This window comes from Mobula hypostoma, chromosome 12, assembly GCF_963921235.1.
Source record: "Mobula hypostoma chromosome 12, sMobHyp1.1, whole genome shotgun sequence".
In the NCBI taxonomy this organism is placed as follows: domain Eukaryota; kingdom Metazoa; phylum Chordata; class Chondrichthyes; order Myliobatiformes; family Myliobatidae; genus Mobula; species Mobula hypostoma.
The window spans coordinates 38,966,091-38,987,986 of record NC_086108.1 but is presented as its reverse complement, the minus strand read 5'-3'; the positions used below and the strand labels follow the sequence as shown (position 1 = coordinate 38,987,986).

Genomic DNA, 21,896 nt, shown 5'->3' with positions numbered 1-21,896 from the left:
CCTATTTAATGGCACGGTGTACTGCTCTCTCTCCTCCTGCCGTTTTGGGTATATATAAAATGAATGCAGCAAAATACAAGGAAATCCTGGAGGAAAACCTGATGCAGTCTGCAAGAGAACTGTGACTTGGGAGAAGATTTGTTTTCCAGCAGGAGAATGACCCCCAAGCATAAAGCCAAAGCTACACTGGAATAGTTTAAAAACAACAAAGTTAATGTCCTGGAGTGGCCAAGTCAGATTTCAGAATTCAATCCAATTGAGAATTTGTGGCTGGACTTGAAAAGGGCTGTTCACTCACAATCCCCATGCAACCTGATGAAGTCTGAGTAGTTTTGTAAAAAATGGGAAAAATTGCAGTGTCCAGATGTGCAAAGTTGATTGAGACCTATCCACCCAGACTAGAGGTTGTAATTTCTGCCAAAGGCACATCTATCAAATACTGACTTGAAGAGGGTAAGTAATTATGCAATCAATTATTTTATGTTAAACAATTATATGACTGCTGAACGGATCCTGACCCGGATCTGGGCCGTACCCTCCAAATATCCAGACCTGCCTCTCGGTTTTTTTGCACTACTTTACTTTCCATTTTGCTATTTTCTATTTATAATTTATGATTTTAATTTTTAATATTTACTGTCGATTTGTAATCCAGGGAATGGGAGGCGCAGAATCAAATATTGCGATGATGATTGTACATTCTAATATCAATTGTTTGGCGACAATAAAGTATAAAGTAAAGTAAAAAAATTTGGACCAATTTGTCGAAATTTGTTTCCATTTTGACATGAAAAAGACTTCTCTGTTGATTAGTGTCGAAAAAGCCAAATTAAATCCACTGTGATTCAATCTGGTAAAACAATAAAACACGAAAACCGCTTGTTGGGGGTGGGGATGGGGTAAATACTTTTTATAGGCATACACTGGGGTGAAGTGCTTTGAGAGGTTGGTCATGAAACATATTAACTGCTACTTGTGGAGCGACTTGGATTAGCTCCAATCTGCCCACTGTCATATCAGGTCAACAGCAGATGCCATATCATTGGCTCTCCTCTCAGCTCTGGAACATCTGAACAGTGGAGATACATACGCCTGGATGCTCTTCCCTGACTACAGCTCAGCATTTCACATTATCATCCCCTCAGTATTAATCAATAAGATCCAAGACTTTGGCTTCAATACCTCCCTGTGTAACTGGATCCTCGATTTCCTCACTTGCAGACCCCAGTCAATATGGATTGGCAGCAGTATCTCCACAATTACTGTCAGCATAAGGGCACCACAAGGCTGAGTGCTTAGCCCCTTGGTCTACATGCTTTACGCTTATGACTGTGATCTCTAACATCAAGTTTAAGTTTGCTGACAGCACCAGAGGCGTTGACCAAATCAAAGGTGGTGACAACTCAGCATATAGGAGTGAGATTGTAAATCTGGTTGAATAGTGCCACAACAGCAGCCTCTCACTCAACGTCAGCAAAACCAAAGGGCTGATTATTGACTACAGGAGGAAGAATTTGGGGGTCCATAAGCCATTGCTTATGAGAGGGTTGAAGGTGGAGAGGGTCAGTAGAGTCCTGGGCACTTTCATATCAGAGGATCTATGCGGAGACCAGCACATAAATAACATTTCACAGAAAGCATGGCAGTATCTCTAGTTTCTCAAGCACGAGGAAATCTGCAGATGCTGTAAATTCAAGCAACACACACAAAATGCTGGTGGAACGTGACAGGTCAGGCAGCATCTATTGGAAGAGGTACAGTCGACGTTTTGGGCCCAGTAGATGCTGCCTGGCCTGCTGTGTTCCACCAGCATTTTGTGTGTCTCTCTAGTTTCTCAGTGGTTTGCTCAATTCAGCATGTCATCTAAAACTTTGACAAAGTTCTTTAGATGCACAATGGAAAGTATCCTGACTAGTTGCATCATGGCCTGGTATAAAAACAGCAATGACCAAGAATGGAAAAACCTACAAAAAGTGATGTACATAGCCCAGTTCATCACAGGAAAAGCCCTCCCTACCATTGAGTACATCTACATAGCAAGTTACCATGAAAAAGAAGCATCCATTATTGAGGACCCCCACTCTTCTCGCTGTTACCATCAGGAAGGAGGTACAGGAGCAGATTCAGAAACAGTTATTACCAGTCAGTCATCAGGCTCCAGAGCCAGCGCAGACATCTTCACTAGCTTCAACATTGTACTAATCATTGAACACAACCAATGGACTCACTTTCACAAACACTACAACTCATATTCTCAGTTTTATCTATCTATCTATTTATTTTTTATTACATGTTTCCTATATTTGCAGTTTGTGAGTCTCTGTGTGTCACTTTTCATTGATTCCATTGTACTTATTTGTTCTACTGTGAATGCCTGCAAGATAATGAATTTAATGGTGGCATCTGGTGATAATAAATTCACTTTGAACTTTGAGTTCATGAAAGCCATGATGGAGCACAGACAAGAATCCATCCTAACTTTCTTAGCTTATAGGAGGGGAGAGAAATAGTCATCTATGTCCAGGACCACAGAAATCCATCTAAATCCATCATCAACCCTAGTCAACATGGGGTGAAGCATCAATGCCCTGCAAGCTACACTAGAAGGTTTCATTGATGTTGCCTGTATAGTAAAGGTCAGTAAGCACATTAGCAAACATCTCTAATTCTCATGCACACTACCCCATTAACTATACCACCAGCACTTCACAACAGTCTCAATCAATCACAACCATGGCACAGAAAGAGATAATTTGACATATTGAGCCCAAACCAGCTTCTTGTAAAGGACATCCAGTTAGTTAAATTCCCTGGCTTTTTTTAATTTTTCCAGCAGCTATGTATTTTTCTCCTTTGTAATACTTATACAAATAGCTTTTGAAAGCCCTGACTTCTGTCACACTTCTAGGCTGTGTGTTCTTGATCGATATTATTGATTGCACGAGAAAGCTTTTTTTCCTAAAGCTCATTTATCAAAAAATGAATTTGGATTCTCAACTACATCACTTACAAAAGAAAGAGATTAATCCATGTTCTGGACATGACCATTTAGGTATGGTATAATTTGAAGCTGTATATCTATGAAAACGAATGCCTTTTGTTTAATCCCGTCTCTCTCTTGTTGTATCTTTGTGCTTCTAAGCCTTCTCTTTATTCGCAACATCTAAATGTTATGTGATTTTGAATGTTACTCCTCTCAGGAGAAGAGCCCAAGCTCCTGATGCCCCACTGTAAAGCCCTCACTCCCCCACTCCTTCAACTGCTGCCGTGGAGTAAGGGGATGTTTGGAAGAGTAAAGACTATTCCGGAGAGTGAAATTACTAGGGAAGTCCACCACTGTCAGTAAAGTCTAGAATGCTCAGCTTTTGCTCAGGTTGAGATAAATTGCCTGTTACCTCCCATATAAAATGTAAACTAGAAAGTATCGCAGTTGCTCAGTTTTGGTTTGGAATGCTGTTGTTCACTTCAATTGTTTGCAATTTTTTTTTCATTCTCTTACACATTGAGTGTTGGTCTTTTTGTTTTTTCTCTTCTTTAAATTAGGTTCTTTCGGGTTTCTTGCTTTGTGGCTACCCATGAGCAAGCAAATCCCAAGGTTGTGTAATTTATACGTTATTTGATAATAAACGTACTTGAATCTTGAAGGAGCCAGGTGCTAAGAACTGCAATCGTGATCTGTTTGTATCATGCCGTGGATGATAAAATTCATGAAGTTCAAATCCACAATTGTCTAATATCTTTTCCATTCACATTCAACCCTTAACAAATGTGAAAATCATTTCGGATCCCTTTAAAATTTGCAGTTGGAGAGATTCTCCCTGCTTCAAAAAAGTGAGGCCTTGGAGGTCCCACCCTCGCGTGGTGGAAGTAGAGTTCCTGAATACTTTAAAGGCAGAGTCCAGCGAAATTTATTAAGCAAGGGAATGAAAGTAGAGTTGATTTGAGATTACAGTGGGATCAGATATCAATACATTGATAGGTGGAGCAGACTTGAGGCTCCAAGCCACCTCAGTGAAAACTTTTTACAAACTGCAGGTGCTGGAAATTTGTAATAAAAGCAGAAAATGCTAGAAAAGCTCAGTAAGTCAGGCAGCCCTGTGGAAAAAGAAACAGTGAACATTTTAGATTTCCAGTTTACTCTTGTTCCTAATTTGTGCCTTTATGTGTGGAGAAGGAAAAGGCAATATACACACTGCCCAATTTGCATAGTGACACAAAAGTGCACACAATTGAAATTATAACAATATTGATATCTTACTTCTATTGTCTAACACAGCTTCTAGAAGATAGCTTGCCTTGAAAGAGGGAGCATGGAATGCTTTTGAATATAGGCGCAAGTATATATGATGCCAATGTGCAGGCGTGGGAAGCATCAGAGGCATCAGTGGCAGCAGAAGGCAGGCGGAGCACTATCAAACGTGGTGAGTTCCTTCTCCTTGTGTTGGGGGTTTTCTTAAAAACAGTATCCAGTGCGCAGGCGTGGGACGCATTAGAAGCATTGGCGGCATTGGAAGGCAGGCGGAGCACCACCAAATGCAGTGAGCTTTTTCTTGTTGTGTGTGGATTTTTCTTATTTTTCAAACCATAAGAGAGAGAGAGAGAGATGGTCTAGTGGAGCGGTCATTGTTGGAGTGGCCATCGTTGGAGTGGTAATTTAGAGGTTTTGACTCAAGGCTTCAGCAAGAAGAGGCCAAAGCCAAATAAACAGGAAAGAAGGGTAGGTTTTTCCTTTCGTTATTGCTGATTTGGCCTTGGTTGCCCATAGTACAGTGCAGGCAAGATGGCAGATATATGGAAGTGGAAGGCTCCTCCTGTAGGATGTGGGAATTGAAGGAACCTAATGGCTTTCCTGATGACTACCACATTAAGCAGCTGGAGGTGGAGTTGAATGAACTAAGGATCATCTGGGAGGCAGAGCAATTGATAGATACAACATCTGAGCAGGAGATTACACCCAGAGTGCAGAATTCAGGGAGTAGATGGGTGAACACCGAGAGAGGTAAAGGGAGAAGGAAATCAGTGCAGGATCCCCCTGTGGTCATTCCCCTAAGCAATACGTACACCCCTTTGGATACTTCTGAGGGGGGTGACCAATATGGGCAAGGCAGCAGCGGCCAGACCAATAGCACCGCGATTGGCTCTGAGCCTCAGAGGGTAGGGTGAAGTCAGGTGGAGCAACAGTCATAAGGGACTCGATAGTTAGGGGGACAGATAGGAGATTCTGTGGCAGCAAAAGCGACACCAGGATAGTGTGTTGCCTCCTGGGTGCTGGGGTCCAGAGGTCATGATACATATTGGTACCAATGACATAGACAGGAGAGCAGTAAAGGTCCTGTGCAGTTAGTTTAGGGAGTTAGGAAGGGGGCTGAAGAGCAGGACCTCCAAGGTGGTAATCTCTGGATTACTTCCAGTGCCACGAGCTAGGGAAAGTGAGAACAGGAAGATAGCACAGACAAATGAGTGGCTGAGGAGATGGTACATGGGGCAGGGTTTCAAGTTCTTGAATCATTGGAACCTTTTCTGGGGAAGGGATGACCTTTACAAGTGGGATGGGCTGCACCTAAACTGTTGGGGAGCCCATATCCTGGGAGGGAGGGAGGTTTGCTAATGCTATTGGGGTTTAAATTAGATTTGCAGTGGGGAGAGAACTGAAGTGAAGAGGCAGAGGCTGGGGCAGTTGATACACAAGTAGAGATAGCTCGTAGGGAGTTTCTGTGGAAGGATAGGCAGATGATAGAGCAAAGATGCACTCAGCCAGATGGTTTGAAATGTGTCTATTTTAATGCAAGGAGTATCATGAACAAGGCGGATGAACTTAGAGCATGGATCAATACGTGGAACTGTGACATTATGACCATTACAGAGTGTTGGATGTCTCAGGCAGTAATGTCTGCTGAGTGTGCCAGGCTATAGATGTTTCAAAAAAGACAGGGAGGGAGGCAAAAGGGGTGGGGCATGGCATTGCTAATCAGGGATAGTGTCAGGACTGCTGAAAAGGAGGAAGTCATGGAGGGATTGTCTCCTGAGTCCATGTGGGTGGAAATCAGAAACAGGAAGGGAACGATAGCTCAACTGGGTGTTTTTATAGACACCCTCCTCCCCCCCCCCCCAAGAGTAACAGAGACAACGAGGAGCAGAAAGGAAGGCAGATTCTGGAATGGTGCAATAATAATGGGTTGTTGTGATGGGAGATTTTAACTTTGCTAATATTGACTGACATCTCCTCAGAGCAAGGGGTTTGGATGGGGTGGAGCTTATTAGGTGTGTTCAGGAAGGTTTCCTGATGCAATACGTAGATAAGCCAACTGCAGGAGAGGCTGTACTGGATCTGGTATTGGGAAATGAACCTGGTCTTGGTGGGAGAGCATTTTGGAGATAGTGAGCACAACTCTATCTCCTTTACCATCGTGCTGGAGACAATTTGCAGACAATTTGGGAAAACATTTAATTGGGGTAGGGAGAAATATGATGCTATTAGGCAGAAACTTGGGAGGATAAATTGGGAGCAGATGTTCACAGGGAAATTCACGGCAGAAATGTGGCAAATGTTCAGGGATTATTTGCATGGCGTTCAGAATAAGTATGTTCCATTGAGGCAGGGAAAGGATGGTAGGGTAGAAGAACCATGGTATACAAAGGATGTAGAAAATCTAGTTAAGAAGAAAAGAAAAGCTTATTAAAGGGTCGAGAAACTAGGTGCTGTTAGAGCTCTAGAAAATTACAAGGTTGCCAGGAAGGAGCTTAAGAGTGAAATTAGGAGAACAAGAAGGAGCCATGGGAAGGATCATTCAGAAAGTAAGGAGGCCGGGGATCCAAGGAGACCTTGCTTTGTGGATCCAGAATTGTCTTGCCTACAGAAGGCAATGGGTAGTTGTAGATGGTTTGTATTCTCATGGAGAACGCCCCCCCCTCCCACCTTTGTGATTTTTATAAATGACCTGGATGAGGAAGTGGGAGGGTGGGTTAGTAAGTTTGCTGATGACACAAAGGTTGGGGGTGTTGTGGATAGTCTGGAGGGTTGTCAAAGGTTACAGCGGGATATCGATAGGATGCAGAACTGGGCTGAGAAGTTGCAGATAGAGTTCAACCCAGATGAGTGTGAGGTGGTTCATTCTGGTTGTTCAAATTTAAAGATAAAATATAATATTATGGTAAGATTCTTGGCGGTGTGGAGGATCAGAGAGATCTTGGGGTCCATGCCCATAGGACACTCAAAGCTGCTGTGCAGGTTGACAGTGTCGTTAAGAAGGAGTATAGGGTGTTGGCCTTCATCAACCATGCGACTGAATTCAAGAGCCATGAGGTGATGTTACAGCTATATAAGACCTTAGTCAGAGCCCATGGTGTACTGTGTTCAGTTCTGGTCACCTCACTATAGGCAGGATGTGGATACTATAAAGACAGTGCAGAAGAAATTTATAAGGATGTTGCCTGGATTGGAGAGTATGCCTTATGAGAATAGGTTGAATGAACGTATCCTTTTCTCCTTGGAGCGATAGAGGATGAGAGGTGATCTGACAGAGGTGTATAAGATGATGAGAGTCATTGATTGTGTGGATAGCCAGATGCTTTTTCCCAGTGCTGAAATGGCTAACTCAGGGGCCATAGTTTTAAGGTGCTTGGAAGTAAGTTGGGGTGGGTACAGTAGGTGGGTACATTTATTTAGATGAAGCTGAATGACTTAGTTGCCAGTGTAATTCAGCTTCTGTCTGAACAGGGACCTGGAATTGGGCTTTAGCTTCCATCTCGCAAATCTTGCATAAAGGCATAAAGTACACACAGCACTCAGCAGGAGATGCTGTTTGTTACCGAAAATGCTTCAAAAAAATAAAATTAACAAACACCAGATAATATACAGTTTCATAAATGTTTTTGTGAAAACTAAACTGTGATTTAGGTTTTTAACCAATTGCTTTATTAAGCTGATAAAGTGTGAGTCTGTTCAAACTGTTTTTCTTAATGTAAAGTAGTAACAGATATTTGCAAATAAACCCGTGTATAACAAATGATTATTTATTCACTAGGGAAAGATAGTTTATTCTGCTTCACAATTTATGTACAGTCATTTAAGTTACTCTAAACATCAAATATCTTTATTGACAATTTTCTACACTTTGTTTTTAAAATCAAATACGAGGTTGAAACAACATTCTAATATTTGCAATGTACAGTAACTTTGCAGCACAGTTATTGCACAAACATTACAAACAAAAATCTGAAGAAAATTGGCACTTCGAGAAACAAAACATCTGGGTTTCCTTGTGATGTTGATTGATCACAATGTACATCAGAGTTTTTCAAACTATTTTTACAAAATTTAAGATAGCTGTAGACCCACAATTACAGCAGCACTCAAAAATCTTAGAAACAGACTTATTGGATTTTATATTTAACCCTAAGGTAAAATATTAAAGAAATTGACTTCTATTTCAATTTGAAGTGTAGGGTTGAAAAGGCAGGCTTCATTTGTGCTATAATATTTCCCCTAATTCAGTTAAATACTTTAAGGAAACATGCAAAACCAGGACAGGAAAAGAGCTATTCTGAAAGCAATAATGTTTTGGTTGCTATAGATGTTGGTTTTAGTGTAATGCAAGCTGTGCAATTTTATAAACTGTGACTTTTTCTATCAATTTCATAAGGTAAAGTGAGACTCAAATTTACATACATTATATCACAGAATATTCCTTCATAGTAATTCTTTGAAGCAACAAAGGAAAAATGATTGGAATTATGTCTTTTTTGGGATTACTGTATAATAGAGTATTTTCTAACAAAAATAAAAGTCTTTCCCAAAATAAATGAGGTGACTCAAGGAATTTACCCTAACTATATTAACTTGAAACTTCAAGTTTGCATTTTATAGCTCGTGCTGGTCATTTTTTTTAATTCCAGGGAAGACACTGCTGTTCAAACAAAACTACAGTACCTAGTCACTGTAAAATAGAAAAAAAGAATCCCAAGATGTTGGTATAAACAGATAAATATATTTGTTCTTCATTTTCCCATTTTCTGTACTAGATAATACATATTGTGTCTGATTTGTAAATACCTGTATTACAGAAATAACTGCTTAATTTTGAATTTATCATTATTCACAAATACCAGTTAACTTTCAGAGAATAAATACTGTCCAAACCAAATCTCTTCATAACGTATTTATGTTATCATTATTTCTTCAGCCATCTGCCTCAAAACTATTTATTTTCTTCAAATTACATCTTGAGATTGAAATCTCTGAATCAAAAGTAATATTTAATTAATGCATATTAAGGAGCCAGGTCTTAAAATCAAAATGATATTGCTCAATCTGACTGATTTATAAATGTTGGAAAACATATCAACTAAGTCAGTTTTAAAATAGCAGGTCCACCATTTGAATGTAATAGTTGATCTTGATTTTAGTTGCCTACACTGGCCGGTTTAAAGAGCATCTTAAAAAGGAGCAACACACACAAAATACTGGAGGAACTCAGCAAGCCAGGCAGCTTCTATGGAAAAGAGTAAATAGTTGATGTTTTGGGCCGAGACCCTTTATCAGGACCCTTCATTCCTTAAAAAGAAAGGCAAGTATGGGGTGGGTGTGGCAAAGTAGTCAGAATTGCGGAGTTCTAGACTTGGCAGGTGAAGGCACAGCAACTGAGGGAAAGCTAATTTTAAATTGGTGATGTGTCTCAAATCTGCATTTGAAGAACACAAAACACTTGGACAGAGTAGCACGATTGAAGGAAAGAAAAATGGTGAAACCAAAAAGCAGGGAATTGTAAAACAGAGTCACTACTTCACCAAGATTAAGTCATCAAATACAGAGCTGATTGGTATGAGATGGACCTGAGGCAGAAGAGCTATGAATGACCTTGGGTTTACAGAGTCTAGACAAGGGAACCTGGTCGATACTGCATTGGATTAATCCAGTCTAAATATGCTAAAGGATCATTACGGGTTCCAGATCAGTTGGAAGCAAGACCTAAGACCATACTGTATGGGAAATAAAGGGTCTTAGAAATGGTATGGATATGAGATCTAAAACTTTGCATCAAACATGACACCTTTTTAGTCAGGATTTAGACAGTTTCTAAGAAGAATAATGCAATGACAAGGGAATAGGTCTTGTCTTGAAGGCCTAGTGCAATAGCTTTGGTCCTTCCATTGTTAGAAATATCTGCTGAATGTAGAAAATGTTACATCTTCTTTAAAAATTTTTACACTTTAGAGGCAAGAGGGAGATCAGAAAAGGTGGGGTAAGAGGAAACCCGCGTGTCATCTGCACATGGATTGAAACTGACATTGAGTTTGCAAAAAATGTGAGGTATTGCATGGAACAGAATGAGGAGAAGGACTAGATTAGATCCTTGGGAAAATGCAAGAAATATTGTACTGACCTCAGGAAGAGAAGACCTTGATATCTATAGTTTGGGTATGATTAATTGGAATAGAACTGGATGAAAGAAAGTTGTCGACTATTGTAGTTTTCAAGGCCTAAGGCAAATACATTACTTGAGTCACATTCATATCATGACACTGATCACTGCTGACTGGAGATATATTTAAAAAAAAGTTACAGGTAAGATGGCTACGTATCTGGGAAACAACACCACAATCAAAGACTTTGGAGAGGAAGGGAAGATTGGAAATGGGATAGCATTTTGCAAGAACAGGAAGGCGAATGAAATAGGTGAGTGATGATGACTGCTTTGAGGGGACATGGCACCGTTACTAAGATAAATAGAAATCACAGAGGATAATTGTCTGGTTGGTAGCATAGTGCATCATGGGAGAAGAAATTGAGTCTCAATATTTCAATATTTTGTGATTTCAAAGAAGTAACAATGAGGAAAATCTCATTTGGAGTTGAGGATAAAGGGAATAACAGATGATTATCCAAGTGAGTTAGGTGCAGGAAGAGAAGCAGTAGACCAGATGGTCTCAATATTCACTTCAAAAGATGATTGTGAGCCCCTTCCACTCATTTCAGTGAGATCTCAGTTTCAACAATGAAAGAAGAGGGATTGGTTGAGCAGGTCAGTAACTTCAGAAATTTTGCAGCAAATTAATAGCCGAAGTGTTGGGATTTTTGAAGAATGTAAGCTGGAAGGGAACTTTTGCCAAGGGTGCCCACAGGAGGTAGATCTGGGTTAAGATAACACTGACTTGTAACACCGTACAATAAAGAGTTAATCCAGTCAACAGCTATTTTTTTCACTAATAAGTTTGTAAAAAAAAATTAGCTCAAAATATTAGGCAAAGCTATTGGAATTATAGAGCAATAGAGCACAGAAACTGGGCCTTCACCCCATCTAGTATGTGCCATAGCACCAACCCAATGAATTCTAGCCAATTTCTTAGTTTTCCACCAAACCTGGAAAGCTTTTGAAGTGAAATTATTATTCTAACACTAAAATTCAGAGATATTTAAATGTAATTTTCTAGATTACAATTAAATAATTTGATTTTAACTTAAAATAATTGAGTTGTTTGTTAAAGACACATCTCTCCTAGATGCTGCTTGTTAACATCAAGTGTCATAAGCACCTTACTGTATGTTTTCACTATTCTCAATAAGCCATTGGCCAAATTATTTTTACTTGTTGGCTCATACTCATTATGTACTGTATCATTACCATTGGGGCACCTCCCACAAGTGATAAGATGATGCAGATCAGCTTGTCAGGCACTATGTCCTAATGCTGTCCTTCCCAAAATTAATCTCTGAATATATTTAGAAGGCCACAATTCTTTTTTAACTTAACACATTTTACAGTACAGTTTCCTGTGATATGATGGATGGCATGATTGTAGTTTGATTTTATTGTTGTTGCAAATCCTGTTGTAATGATCAGTTGGTTCAACAGATAAGATTCTTTTTTTTTGTCCCAGGAAGGCCATCAGATTCTTTTGAATCCAAGCAACACACACACAATGCTGGAGGAGCTCAGTAGGCCAGGCAGCATCTATGGAAAAGAGTAAACAGTCGATGCTTCAGGCCAAAACCCTTCATCAGGACTGGAGATAAAGGACGAGAAGTCAGAGTAAGAAGGTGCGGGGAGGACAGGAAGAAATAAAGGTAGTAGGTGATAGGTGAAACCAAGACAGGGAGGGGTAACGCAAAGAGCTGGGAAGTCGATTGGAGAAAGAGGTAAAGGGCTGGGGAATCTGAGAGGAGAAAACAGAAAGCCATGGAGGAAAGGGAAGGGGGAGGAGCACCAGAGGGATGTGATGAGGTGATGGGCAGTTAAGAAGATAAGGTGAGAAAGGGAAATGGGAACGGAGAATGGTGCAGGGGTGGGGAGCGGGTGACATAACCAGAAGTTTGAGAAATCAACATTCATGTCATCAGGTTGCGGGCTACCCAGACAGAATATAAGGTGTTGCTCCTGCAACCTGAGTGTGGTCTCATTGCGACAGGAGAGGAGGCCATGGACTGACATGTCGGAATGGGAAGTAGAATTAAAATGGGTGGGCACTGGGAGATCCTGCTTTCTCTGGTGGATGTAGCATAGATGCTCGACGAAGCAGTCTCCCAATCTATGTCAGGTCTCACCAATATACTGGGAGGCCACACCGGGAACACCGGATACAGTTGATGACCCCAACAAACTCGCAGGTGAAGTGTCATCTCACCTGGAAGGACACTTTGGTGCCCCCTGAATGGTAGTGAGGGGGAAGGCGTAGGGGCAGGAGTAGCACTTGTTCTGCTTGTAAGGATAAGTACCAGGAAGGAGGTTAGTGGGATGTGGGAAATGAATAGACAAGGGAGCCACTAAGGGAGCGATCCCTGCAGAAAGCAGGAAGTGCGGGGGGGGGGGTGCGTGGGGAAGATGTGCTGGGTGGTGAGATCCCATTGGAGACGGCACCTGTAGATTTTCTCTTGTTTGCCTTTTGAATCCATATCCAGCAAATAACTGTCCTCTATATCCACCCAAATACCTACTGTTTGATTCTGTAGAGTAATTATTTTGCATTTATCTTATCAGGAAATCACTTTCCCTCACGCTTAGGTCAGGTAAAGGAACGCTGGTGCCACATATCATTCCTTCCTCTCTGGATTGGTTGTATGTTGTTACTTCATCCCTCCACTCATGTTTCTGGGTAGGTAATTCTACCTTCATATCAGAGTACCCTGTGCATAACCTTGAACAAAGTTCTCTCCCACCTGGAATTCCTCTAAACCCTTTGCCCTTGCCTATTCACTTGCTGCATTTATGGATCTGTGCAGATCTAACCATTCTTCTATGTTACCCTAATCTCAGGCAGGCTGTCTCTTTGAGTCAATTTGGCCTAAAGTACTGTGAGGATATCACTGTCAGGAAAGACGAGGGAAGAGCAGGAGATGAGATGACTAATTATTAAAGTGTTCAATATAATCAATAATATTTCCACTTTTGAGCTAGTCCAAAACGTTCACTTAAGAATTTACTAAGGAATACAACAAAGAGTTCAAGAGAAACGTCTTTATTTAAAAAAAGTTTACTTTTCGAAGAACTTGCTGCCAGATGGAGTGAGTGAAATGAATAGTATTTATGATAAGGTTAGATGAAAGAAGAAAAAAATAGAGGACATGTTGTTCACGGTGAGACTCATGAAGCTTGTGTGGGACATTTACTACAATATGGATCTGTTCGACTGAATTGTCACCAGGGTGTAAAATCGTGGAAATACAGAAACATAGAAAACCTACAGCACAATACAGGCGCTTTGGCCCACAAAGATGTGCCAAACATGTCCTTACCTGAGAAATTACCTAGGGTTACCCATGGCCCTCTATTTTTCTGAGCTCCATATACCTGTCCAGGAGTCTCTTAAAAGACCCTATCGTATCCACCTCCACCACTGTTGCCGGCAGCCCATTCCACGCACTCACTACTCTCTGCGTTTTTTTAAAAAAACTTACCTCTGACATCTCCTCTGTACCTACTTCCAAGCACCTTAAAACTGTGCCCTCTCGCGTTAGCCATTTCAGCCCTGGGAAAAAGCCTCTGACTATCCACATGATCATTGCCTCTCATCATCTTATATACCTCTGTCTGGTCACATCTCATCCTCCGTCGCTCCAAGGAGAAAAGGCTGAGTTCACTCAACCTATTCTCATAAGGCATGCTCCCCAATCCAGGTAACATCCTTGTAAATCTCCTCTGCACGCTTTCTATGGTTTCCACATCCTTCCTGTAGTGAGGCGACCAGAACTGAGCACAGTACTCTAAGTGGGGTCTGACCAGGGTCCCATGTAGCTGTAACGTTACCTCTCGGCTCTTAAACTCAATCCCACGATTGATGAAGGCCAATGCACCATATGCCTTCTTATCCACAGAGTCAATCTGCGCAGCAGCTTTGAGTGTCCTATGGATTCGGATCCCAAAATCCCTCTGATCCTCCACACTGCCAAGTGTCTTACCATTAATACTATATTCTGCCATCATATTTGACCCACCAAAATGAACTACCTCACACTTATCTGGGTTAAACTCCATCTACCATTTCTCATCCCAGTTTTGCATCCTATCAATGTCCCACTGTAACCTCTGACAGACCTCCACACTATCCACAACACCTCCAACCTTTGTGTCATTAGCAAATTTACTAACCCATCCCTCCATTTCTTCACCTAGGTCATTTATAAAAATCATGAAGAATAGGGGTCCCAGAACAGATCCCTGATGCACTCCACTGGTGACTGACCTCCATGCAGAATATGACCTGTCTACAACCACTTTTTGCCTTCTGTAGGCAAGCCAGTTCTAGATCCACAAAGCAATGTCCCCTTGGATCCCATGCCTCATTACTTTCTCAATAAGCCTTGCACAGGGTACCTTGTCAAATGCCTTGCTGAAATCTATATACACTACATCTACTGCTCTACCTTCATCAATGTGTTTAGTCACATCCTCAAAAAATTCAATCAGGCTCGTAAGGCACGACCTGCCTTTTACAAAACCATGCTGACTATTCCTAATCATATTATGCCTCTCCAAATGTTCATAAATCCTGCCTCTCAGGATCTTCTCCATCAACTTACTGACCACTGAAGTAAGACTCACTGGTCTATAATTTTCTGGGCTATCTCTACTCCCTTTCTTGAATAATGGAACAACATCTGCAACCCTCTAATCCTCCAGAACCTCTCCTGTCCCCATTGATGATGCAAAGATCATTACCTGAAGCTCAGCAATCTCCTCCCTCACCTCCCACAGTAGCCTGGGGTACATCTTGTCTGGTCCTCGTGACTTATCCAACTTGATGCTTTCCAAAAGCTCCAGAACATCCTCTTTCTTAATATCTACATGCTCAAGCTTTTCAGTCTGCTGTAAGTCATCCCTACAATCACCAAGATCCTTTTCCATAGTGAACATTGAAGCAAAGTATTCATTAAGTACCTCTGCTATCTCCTCCGGTTCCATACACACTTTTCCACTGTCACACTTGATTGGTCCTATTCTCTCACGTCTTATCCTCTTGCTCTTCACATACTTGTAGAATGCCTTGGGGTTTTCCTTAATCCTTCTCATGGCTCCTTCTGGCTCTCCTAGTTTCTTTCTTAAGCTCCTTCCTGCTAGCCTTACAATATTCTAGATCTCTATCATTACGTAGCTTTTTGAACCTTTTGTAGTCTCTTCTTTTCTTCTTGAGTAGATTGACAACAGCCTTTGTACACCACAGTTCTGTACCCTACCATCCTTTCCCTGTCTCATTGGAATGTACCTATGCAGAACTCCACACAAGTATACCCTGAACATTTGCCACATTACTTCTGTACATTTCCCTGAGAACAGCAGTCCCCAATTTATGCTTCCAAGCTCCTGCCTGATAGTCTCATATTTCCCCTTACTCCAACTAAATGCTTCCCTAACTAGTCTGCTCCTATCCCTCTGCAATACTATGGTAAAGGAGATAGAATTGTGATCACTATTTCCAAAATGCTCTCTCGTTGAGAGATCTGACACCTGACCAGGTTCATTTTCCAATACCAGATCAAGTACAGCCTCTCCTCTTGTAGGCTTATCTACATATTGTGTCAGGAAACCTTCCTGAACGCACCTAACAAACTCCACCCCATCTAAACCCCTTGCTCTAGGGACATGCCAATCGATATTTGGGAAATTAAAATCTCCCACCACAACAACCCTTTTATTATTACACCTTTCCAGAATCTGTCTCCCTATCTGCAACTCTAGTCCCTGTTACTATTAGGTGGCCTATAAAAAAATACCCAGTAGAGTTATTGAACCCTTCCTGTTCCTAACTTCCACCCACAGAGACTCCATAGACAATCCCTCCATGACTTCCTCCTTTTCTACAGCCATGACACTATCTCTGATCAACAGGGCTACGCCCCCACCTCTTTTGCTTCCCTCCCTGTCCTTTCTGAAACATCTAAAGCCTGGTACTCAAAGTAACCACTCCTACCCCTGAGCCATCCCGATCTCTGTAATGGCCACAGCATCATAGATCCAAGTACTGATCCACACTCTAAGCTCATCCACTTTGTTCATAATACTCCTTGCATTAAAATAGACACATCTCAAACGATCGATCTGAGCGCTTCTCTTCTCTATCACCTGTCTATCCTCCCACTCGCATTGACTCCAAGCTTTCTCTATTTGTGACCCAACCACCTCTTCGTCCATCTCTTCAGCTTGGTTCCCAACCCCCAGCAATCCTAGTTTAAACACTCCCCAGTAGCTTTAGCAAAACTCCCCGCTGGGATATTGGTCCCCCTGGGATTCAAGTTCAACCTGTCCTTTTTGTACAGGTCATTCCTGCCCCAAAAGAGGTCCCAATGATCCAGAAATCTGAATCCCTGCCCCCTGCTCCAATCCCTCAGCCACGCATTTATCCTCCACCTCACTCTATTCCCATACTCACTGTCACGTGGCACAGGCATTAATCTCGAGATGACACCTTCTGTGGTCCTGCTTCTCAACTTCCTTCCTAACTCCCTGTAATCTGCTTTCAGAACCTCCTCCTTTTTCCTGCCTATGTCCTTGGTACCAATATGTACCATGACCTCTGGCTGTTCTCCTTCCCACTTCAGGATGTCTTGGACGTGATCAGAAACATCTCAGACCCTGGCACCTGGGAAGCAAACTACCATCCAAGTTTCTTTCCTGCGTCCACAGAATCGCCTGTCTGAGTCTCCTATCACTGTTGCCATCCTCTTCCTTTCCCTAATCTTCTGAGCCACAGGGCCGGACTCTGTGCCAGAGGCACGGCCACTATTGCTTCCCCCAGGTAAGCCGTCCCCCCTCCTAACAGTACTCAAGCAGGAGTACTTATTGTCAAGAGGGACAGTCACAGGGGTGCTCTCTAGCCTCTGACTCCTGCCATTTCCTCTCCTGACCGTGACCCACTTATCTGTCTCCCCAGGCCCTGGTGTGACTACCTGCCTATAGCACCTCTCTATCATGTCCTCACTTTCCCTCACCAGACGAAGGTCATCGAGCTGCATTTCTAGTTCCCTAACACGGTCCCTAAGGAGCTGCACCTCGACGCACCTGGTGCAGATGTGGCCGTCCAGGAGGCTGGGAGTCTCCCAGACTTCCCACATCTGACACCGAGCACAGAACACTGGCTTCACACACATTCTTCCTGTCTGTATTCTATACAGTTAACCTACCTCACCTCGAACCATTATCGCCAAAGCCCCGTTGAGCCAAAGCCTTCCTACTCTGTCTCTTCCTACTGTCTCCCTTTACTCTGTCGCCTGCTCTATAAATCTGTCTCCTTTTAAACTCTTCTCGCTGTTCACACTGGCTGACGTCCGCGCACTTGCACAGTTGTGCCTTGATCAAACCGCTGAAGAAATAACCGACTCCCTTTAAACTCATTTTTAAATCTTTTTATTAATATATATCTTCTACAGCTATAAAATACAGAAATTCAACTCTTTAAACTCTTTCTCTTTTAAATTCTTCTAGCTGTTCTCACTGGCTGATGTCCACGCGCTTCCTGTCCTCCAATTTGTCTTGATAGTTTTATTATACCATCATCATCAAAGCCTTCTCACTTATTTTAAACAAACACATATCTTTGCAATTAATCAATAACTATAAGCAAGTTCCTTGATATTCTTAGCATATACATATTAAAACTGACCCCATGCAACTTATGCTACTGTTCCTTGTATTTAATCTCACTGATTGGAGCTAACACCATTTGTGTGGTGCTTGACCTTGAACTCTGGCAATTAACATCTCCCACCATATGGATAGTAATAAAAGCATTCCCAAATCAGGAAAAACATCAAAATCTGATAAACATCCTTCAGCTGATTTTGCCCAATTCTGCCATAAAATACTGTGTGTTAGTCAGATACTGAAAATAATCAATTTACCAGGCTACTTTGAACGTGCGTTCCATTTAAAATGTTTGTTCAATGCAGATGGAGATTAAAGCATGATCTGGTAAATATTAACCTCTCTCCGTTCAACAGTTCTTCAAAGGAGTCTCAATACAAGTAAAAAATGTCAATTTTTCCAGAGTTAAAAAGAACTGAAATAAGAAAATACTAGAAATAAAAAATGCTTGAAAAAAGGAAGAACTAAAGGAACATCTTATGTGGATGCTATTCTTTAGGTGCAGAATTGACCCATGAAATATTAACCAGCTTTGATTCCTTCAAAGAACTCGCTTGAAACTAGTGACTAATTTGAATATGTGTAACAAAGGTTTATTTCATCAGAAAAAAAGTAGGGTATCTGTATGGTTTGTAACACTGTTATAGTACTGTTATACAAAGATTTACACTGTGATAAAGTGTCTGTTTTCAACATGGTTAAAACCATTATAAATTGTGTCTAATATTTTTATTTTGTCATGTTTTCACTTGTTTATTTGCTTGTTGACAGAACTATAACCTGTTTTTGTCCATCTTAATTCTAAATCAACTCAAAAGATCAATTTTCTCAGACCACAATTTGTAATTCTGTGATTCTTTGCCTGGGTCTTGGTGATCTTGAGTACATTAATGTAAAAAACGGTGCTGTATTACAAAAAAAAAATTTGAATGACTACAATGAAATAAAAGAGAAGAATTTTAATATTTTCACCCTGCTGAGATGCATGTGGTTCAATTTTCATCTATCACAAGGAGTTTAATGCTCCGTTTCTGACCACCTTGTTCTTAACAGTAACGCCTAAGAGTTGTTGGTACATCGGCTTATTATCTTGGCTGAACCATCCAATTGCATCAAATTTTCTGTATTTGTGCACATTTTGTATTCTTAATATCACTTATTAGCATCGAGACCCCTTATCTGTTGAAAATTTTGAGGAAGAGCAATTTTCAATAACATATTTGAATATCGGGGCAAGCAAGTGACAGATTAAAGTTGAATTACCTAGTTAATTACACTGTGAAGGTACATTCATGTTGACTGTCCACAGTTCAAGTCGGCAGTTTATTAGTACCATCTCATGGGTAGTTAGAGATTGGCATTAAATAGGCCTTGCTGGTGATGCCCGCAAATGGGTAACAGAAAATATCTAATACTAACAAAGCATTTCTCGCAAGATGTTGAATTGAATAGTCCTCAGCCTATCCATGCAGAGGTGACATGACAATATGTAGTGAAACAAGCTTCATTCAAATAAGTCTTTCCATTTGTGGTGGTTGCACCATGTTCCACATCTCCACTCGTGACCCCTCCTTCTCCTGCCGGCTTGGGCTGTAGGCCCCATGTGTTGCTCTTTTATTCAGGGTCATAATAGTGGCAGCAAGTACTAGAAAGAAAATCAGCAACAACACGACGGTGACCAACCCAGTATAAAGAAGAAACTCTGAGGTCCAGGCTTCCTGCTGACAAGAGTGAAAACAATTAAACACTTAGGGATAGCCCACACTGGATTAGCTTTGAAGCTGCCTTGGTTTAAAGAAATAATGCACGCACGCGCGCGCACACACACACTCTTTGAGTTCCACAGCTTTGTGACAGATTTTTTTTAACTCCAATTGTTGAGTAGCATAGGGAATACCTGGGGTATGTTGACATCTTCCACCATTAACCCCCAAGATTGTATCCCAAAGCTTCAGCACATCAAATCAGGCGCTCTTCTGGTGGTAGTTTAAGAGCATTGTTCATTTCCATTTGAGCTGCTGTTTGTTCCTGGTTGCTTGGACTGTAGTTCCCTTCAGTCTTACGTTTCTCACGCAGTTTTAGGATTAGGAAAGTCAGAATGGTAGCAAGAACTATCACCCCAACAATGACACATGGAGCCACAATGGCTGCTATGTTTACTTGGCTAGGTGGCGAAGTTGTCTGTGAAAATAATCCATATTTTTATAATTAGAAAGACTGGCACAAATGGGACAAACATTCGTCTAGACTAGGCCTGTAAATCAAAAGCCCAAACTTGCTTCTTTTGTTCAAAAGCATATTTAAGTTTGATTTGGATTGTGTTACCTTAACAAGTAGTGGAGCAGACTCGTATGAAATTTTTGAAAGAAAATTGGTAAATGACTGGAAAGGAAATATTTGCAAGGAAATGGAGGAGGTGCTTGAGGGGTAGGATTAATTGGAATACTCTTTTACACATGAAGCATGGATGTGATTAGCTAAGTATTTGTCTTCCATGCTTTCTTGTATTCTGGGATTAAAATATTTCCGGGTGAAATGTTTCCATTTACTTTAATACACATTTACTTCTAAAAACCTAAGCTGCCAGAAGCAGGTTGTTGGGTGACAGTCAGAGGGGGGAAAGTGAAGGTGAGCAGACAGGTAGTGCAGATCACCCCTGTAGCCATTCCCCTAAATAATAAGTTTACCATCCTGGATACTGTTGGCGGGGACGGCCGACCAGGGGTGAGCCACGGTGGCAGGGCCTCCGGCACTGAGTCTGACCCTGTGGTTCAGAAGGGTGGAACGGAGAAGAGGAGAGCTGTCGTCATTGGAGACTCTATAGTCAGGGGAGCATTCAGGAGATTTTGTGGACGCGAGAAGGACACCCGCGTGGTTTGTTGCCTCCTGGGTGCCAGGATCTGGGATGTCTCTGACCGGGTGCATGACATCCTGGTACGAGAGGGAAAGCGGCCAGAAGTCGTGATACATGTTTGTACCAACGACATAGGCAGGAAGAGGGATGAGGTCCTGAAGTGTGAGTTTTGGGAATTAGGCAGAAGGCTGAAGAACAGGACCTCAAGGTTGGCGTTCTCAGGATTGCTGCCAGTGCTACGTGACAGTGATGGTAAGAATTGGAGGAGATGGCAGTTGAATGCATGGCTGAGGAGTTGGTGCAGGGAGCAGGGTTTTAGATTTTTGGATCATTGGGATCTCTTCTGGGGAAGGTGGGACCTGTACAGATTGGGTAGGTTGCACCTGAACTCGAGGGGGAGCAATATCCTTGCAGGTAGGTTTGCTAGCATGGTTCGGGAGGGGGATGGGACCCGGAGCGATAGAACAGTGAAAGAAAGTGAATGGAGTAAAGCCAGATCTAACATATAGAGAGGCTTTGAGGAAAGAGAAGCAGAATAAACGGTGTAAAGGTAGTAAGGCAGAAGGGCTAAAGTGTATGTACTCCAATGTAAGAAGCATCAGGAACAAAGGTGATGAACTGAGAGCTTGGATACATACATGGAATTATGATGTAGTGGCCATTACAGAGACTTGGCTGGCACCAGGGCAGGAATGGATTCTCAATATTTCTGGATTTCAGTGCTTTAAAAGGGATAGAGAGGGGGGAAAAGGGGAGTAGGGGTGGCATTACCGGTCAGGGATACTATTATAGCTATAGAAAGGGTGGGTAATGTCGCAGGATACTCTTTTGAGTCAGCATGGGTGGAAGTCAGGAACAGGAAGGGAGCAGTTACCCTGTTGGGAGTATTCTATAGGCCCCCTGGTAGCAGCAGAGATGCCAAGGAGCAGATTGGGAGGCAGATTTTGGAAAGGTGCAAAAATAACTGGGTT

The 21,896-nt window shown here is 41.8% G+C and overlaps 2 protein-coding genes across 3 annotated transcripts in view; both read right to left on the bottom strand.

Moving 5' to 3' along the window:
- Nucleotides 1-8,035: 8,035 nt before the first annotated feature.
- The window catches only part of crb1 (crumbs cell polarity complex component 1), a 167,253-nt gene continuing 153,392 nt past the window's right edge, over nucleotides 8,036-21,896 (bottom strand). Inside the window, exon 13 of the mRNA XM_063063861.1 lies at nucleotides 8,036-19,792. Within this exon, the coding sequence (XP_062919931.1) occupies nucleotides 19,580-19,792 (213 nt within the window). The 3' untranslated portion in view covers nucleotides 8,036-19,579. The remainder of the gene's footprint in view (nucleotides 19,793-21,896) is intronic.
- LOC134354713 (protein crumbs homolog 3-like) overlaps nucleotides 19,649-21,896 on the bottom strand; it is a 16,787-nt gene continuing 14,539 nt past the window's right edge. For both annotated transcript variants that reach the window (XM_063063862.1, XM_063063863.1), the window contains exon 3: nucleotides 19,649-20,252. In XM_063063862.1, coding sequence (XP_062919932.1) covers nucleotides 20,031-20,252 — 222 coding nt within the window. In that variant the 3' untranslated portion in view covers nucleotides 19,649-20,030. The remainder of the gene's footprint in view (nucleotides 20,253-21,896) is intronic.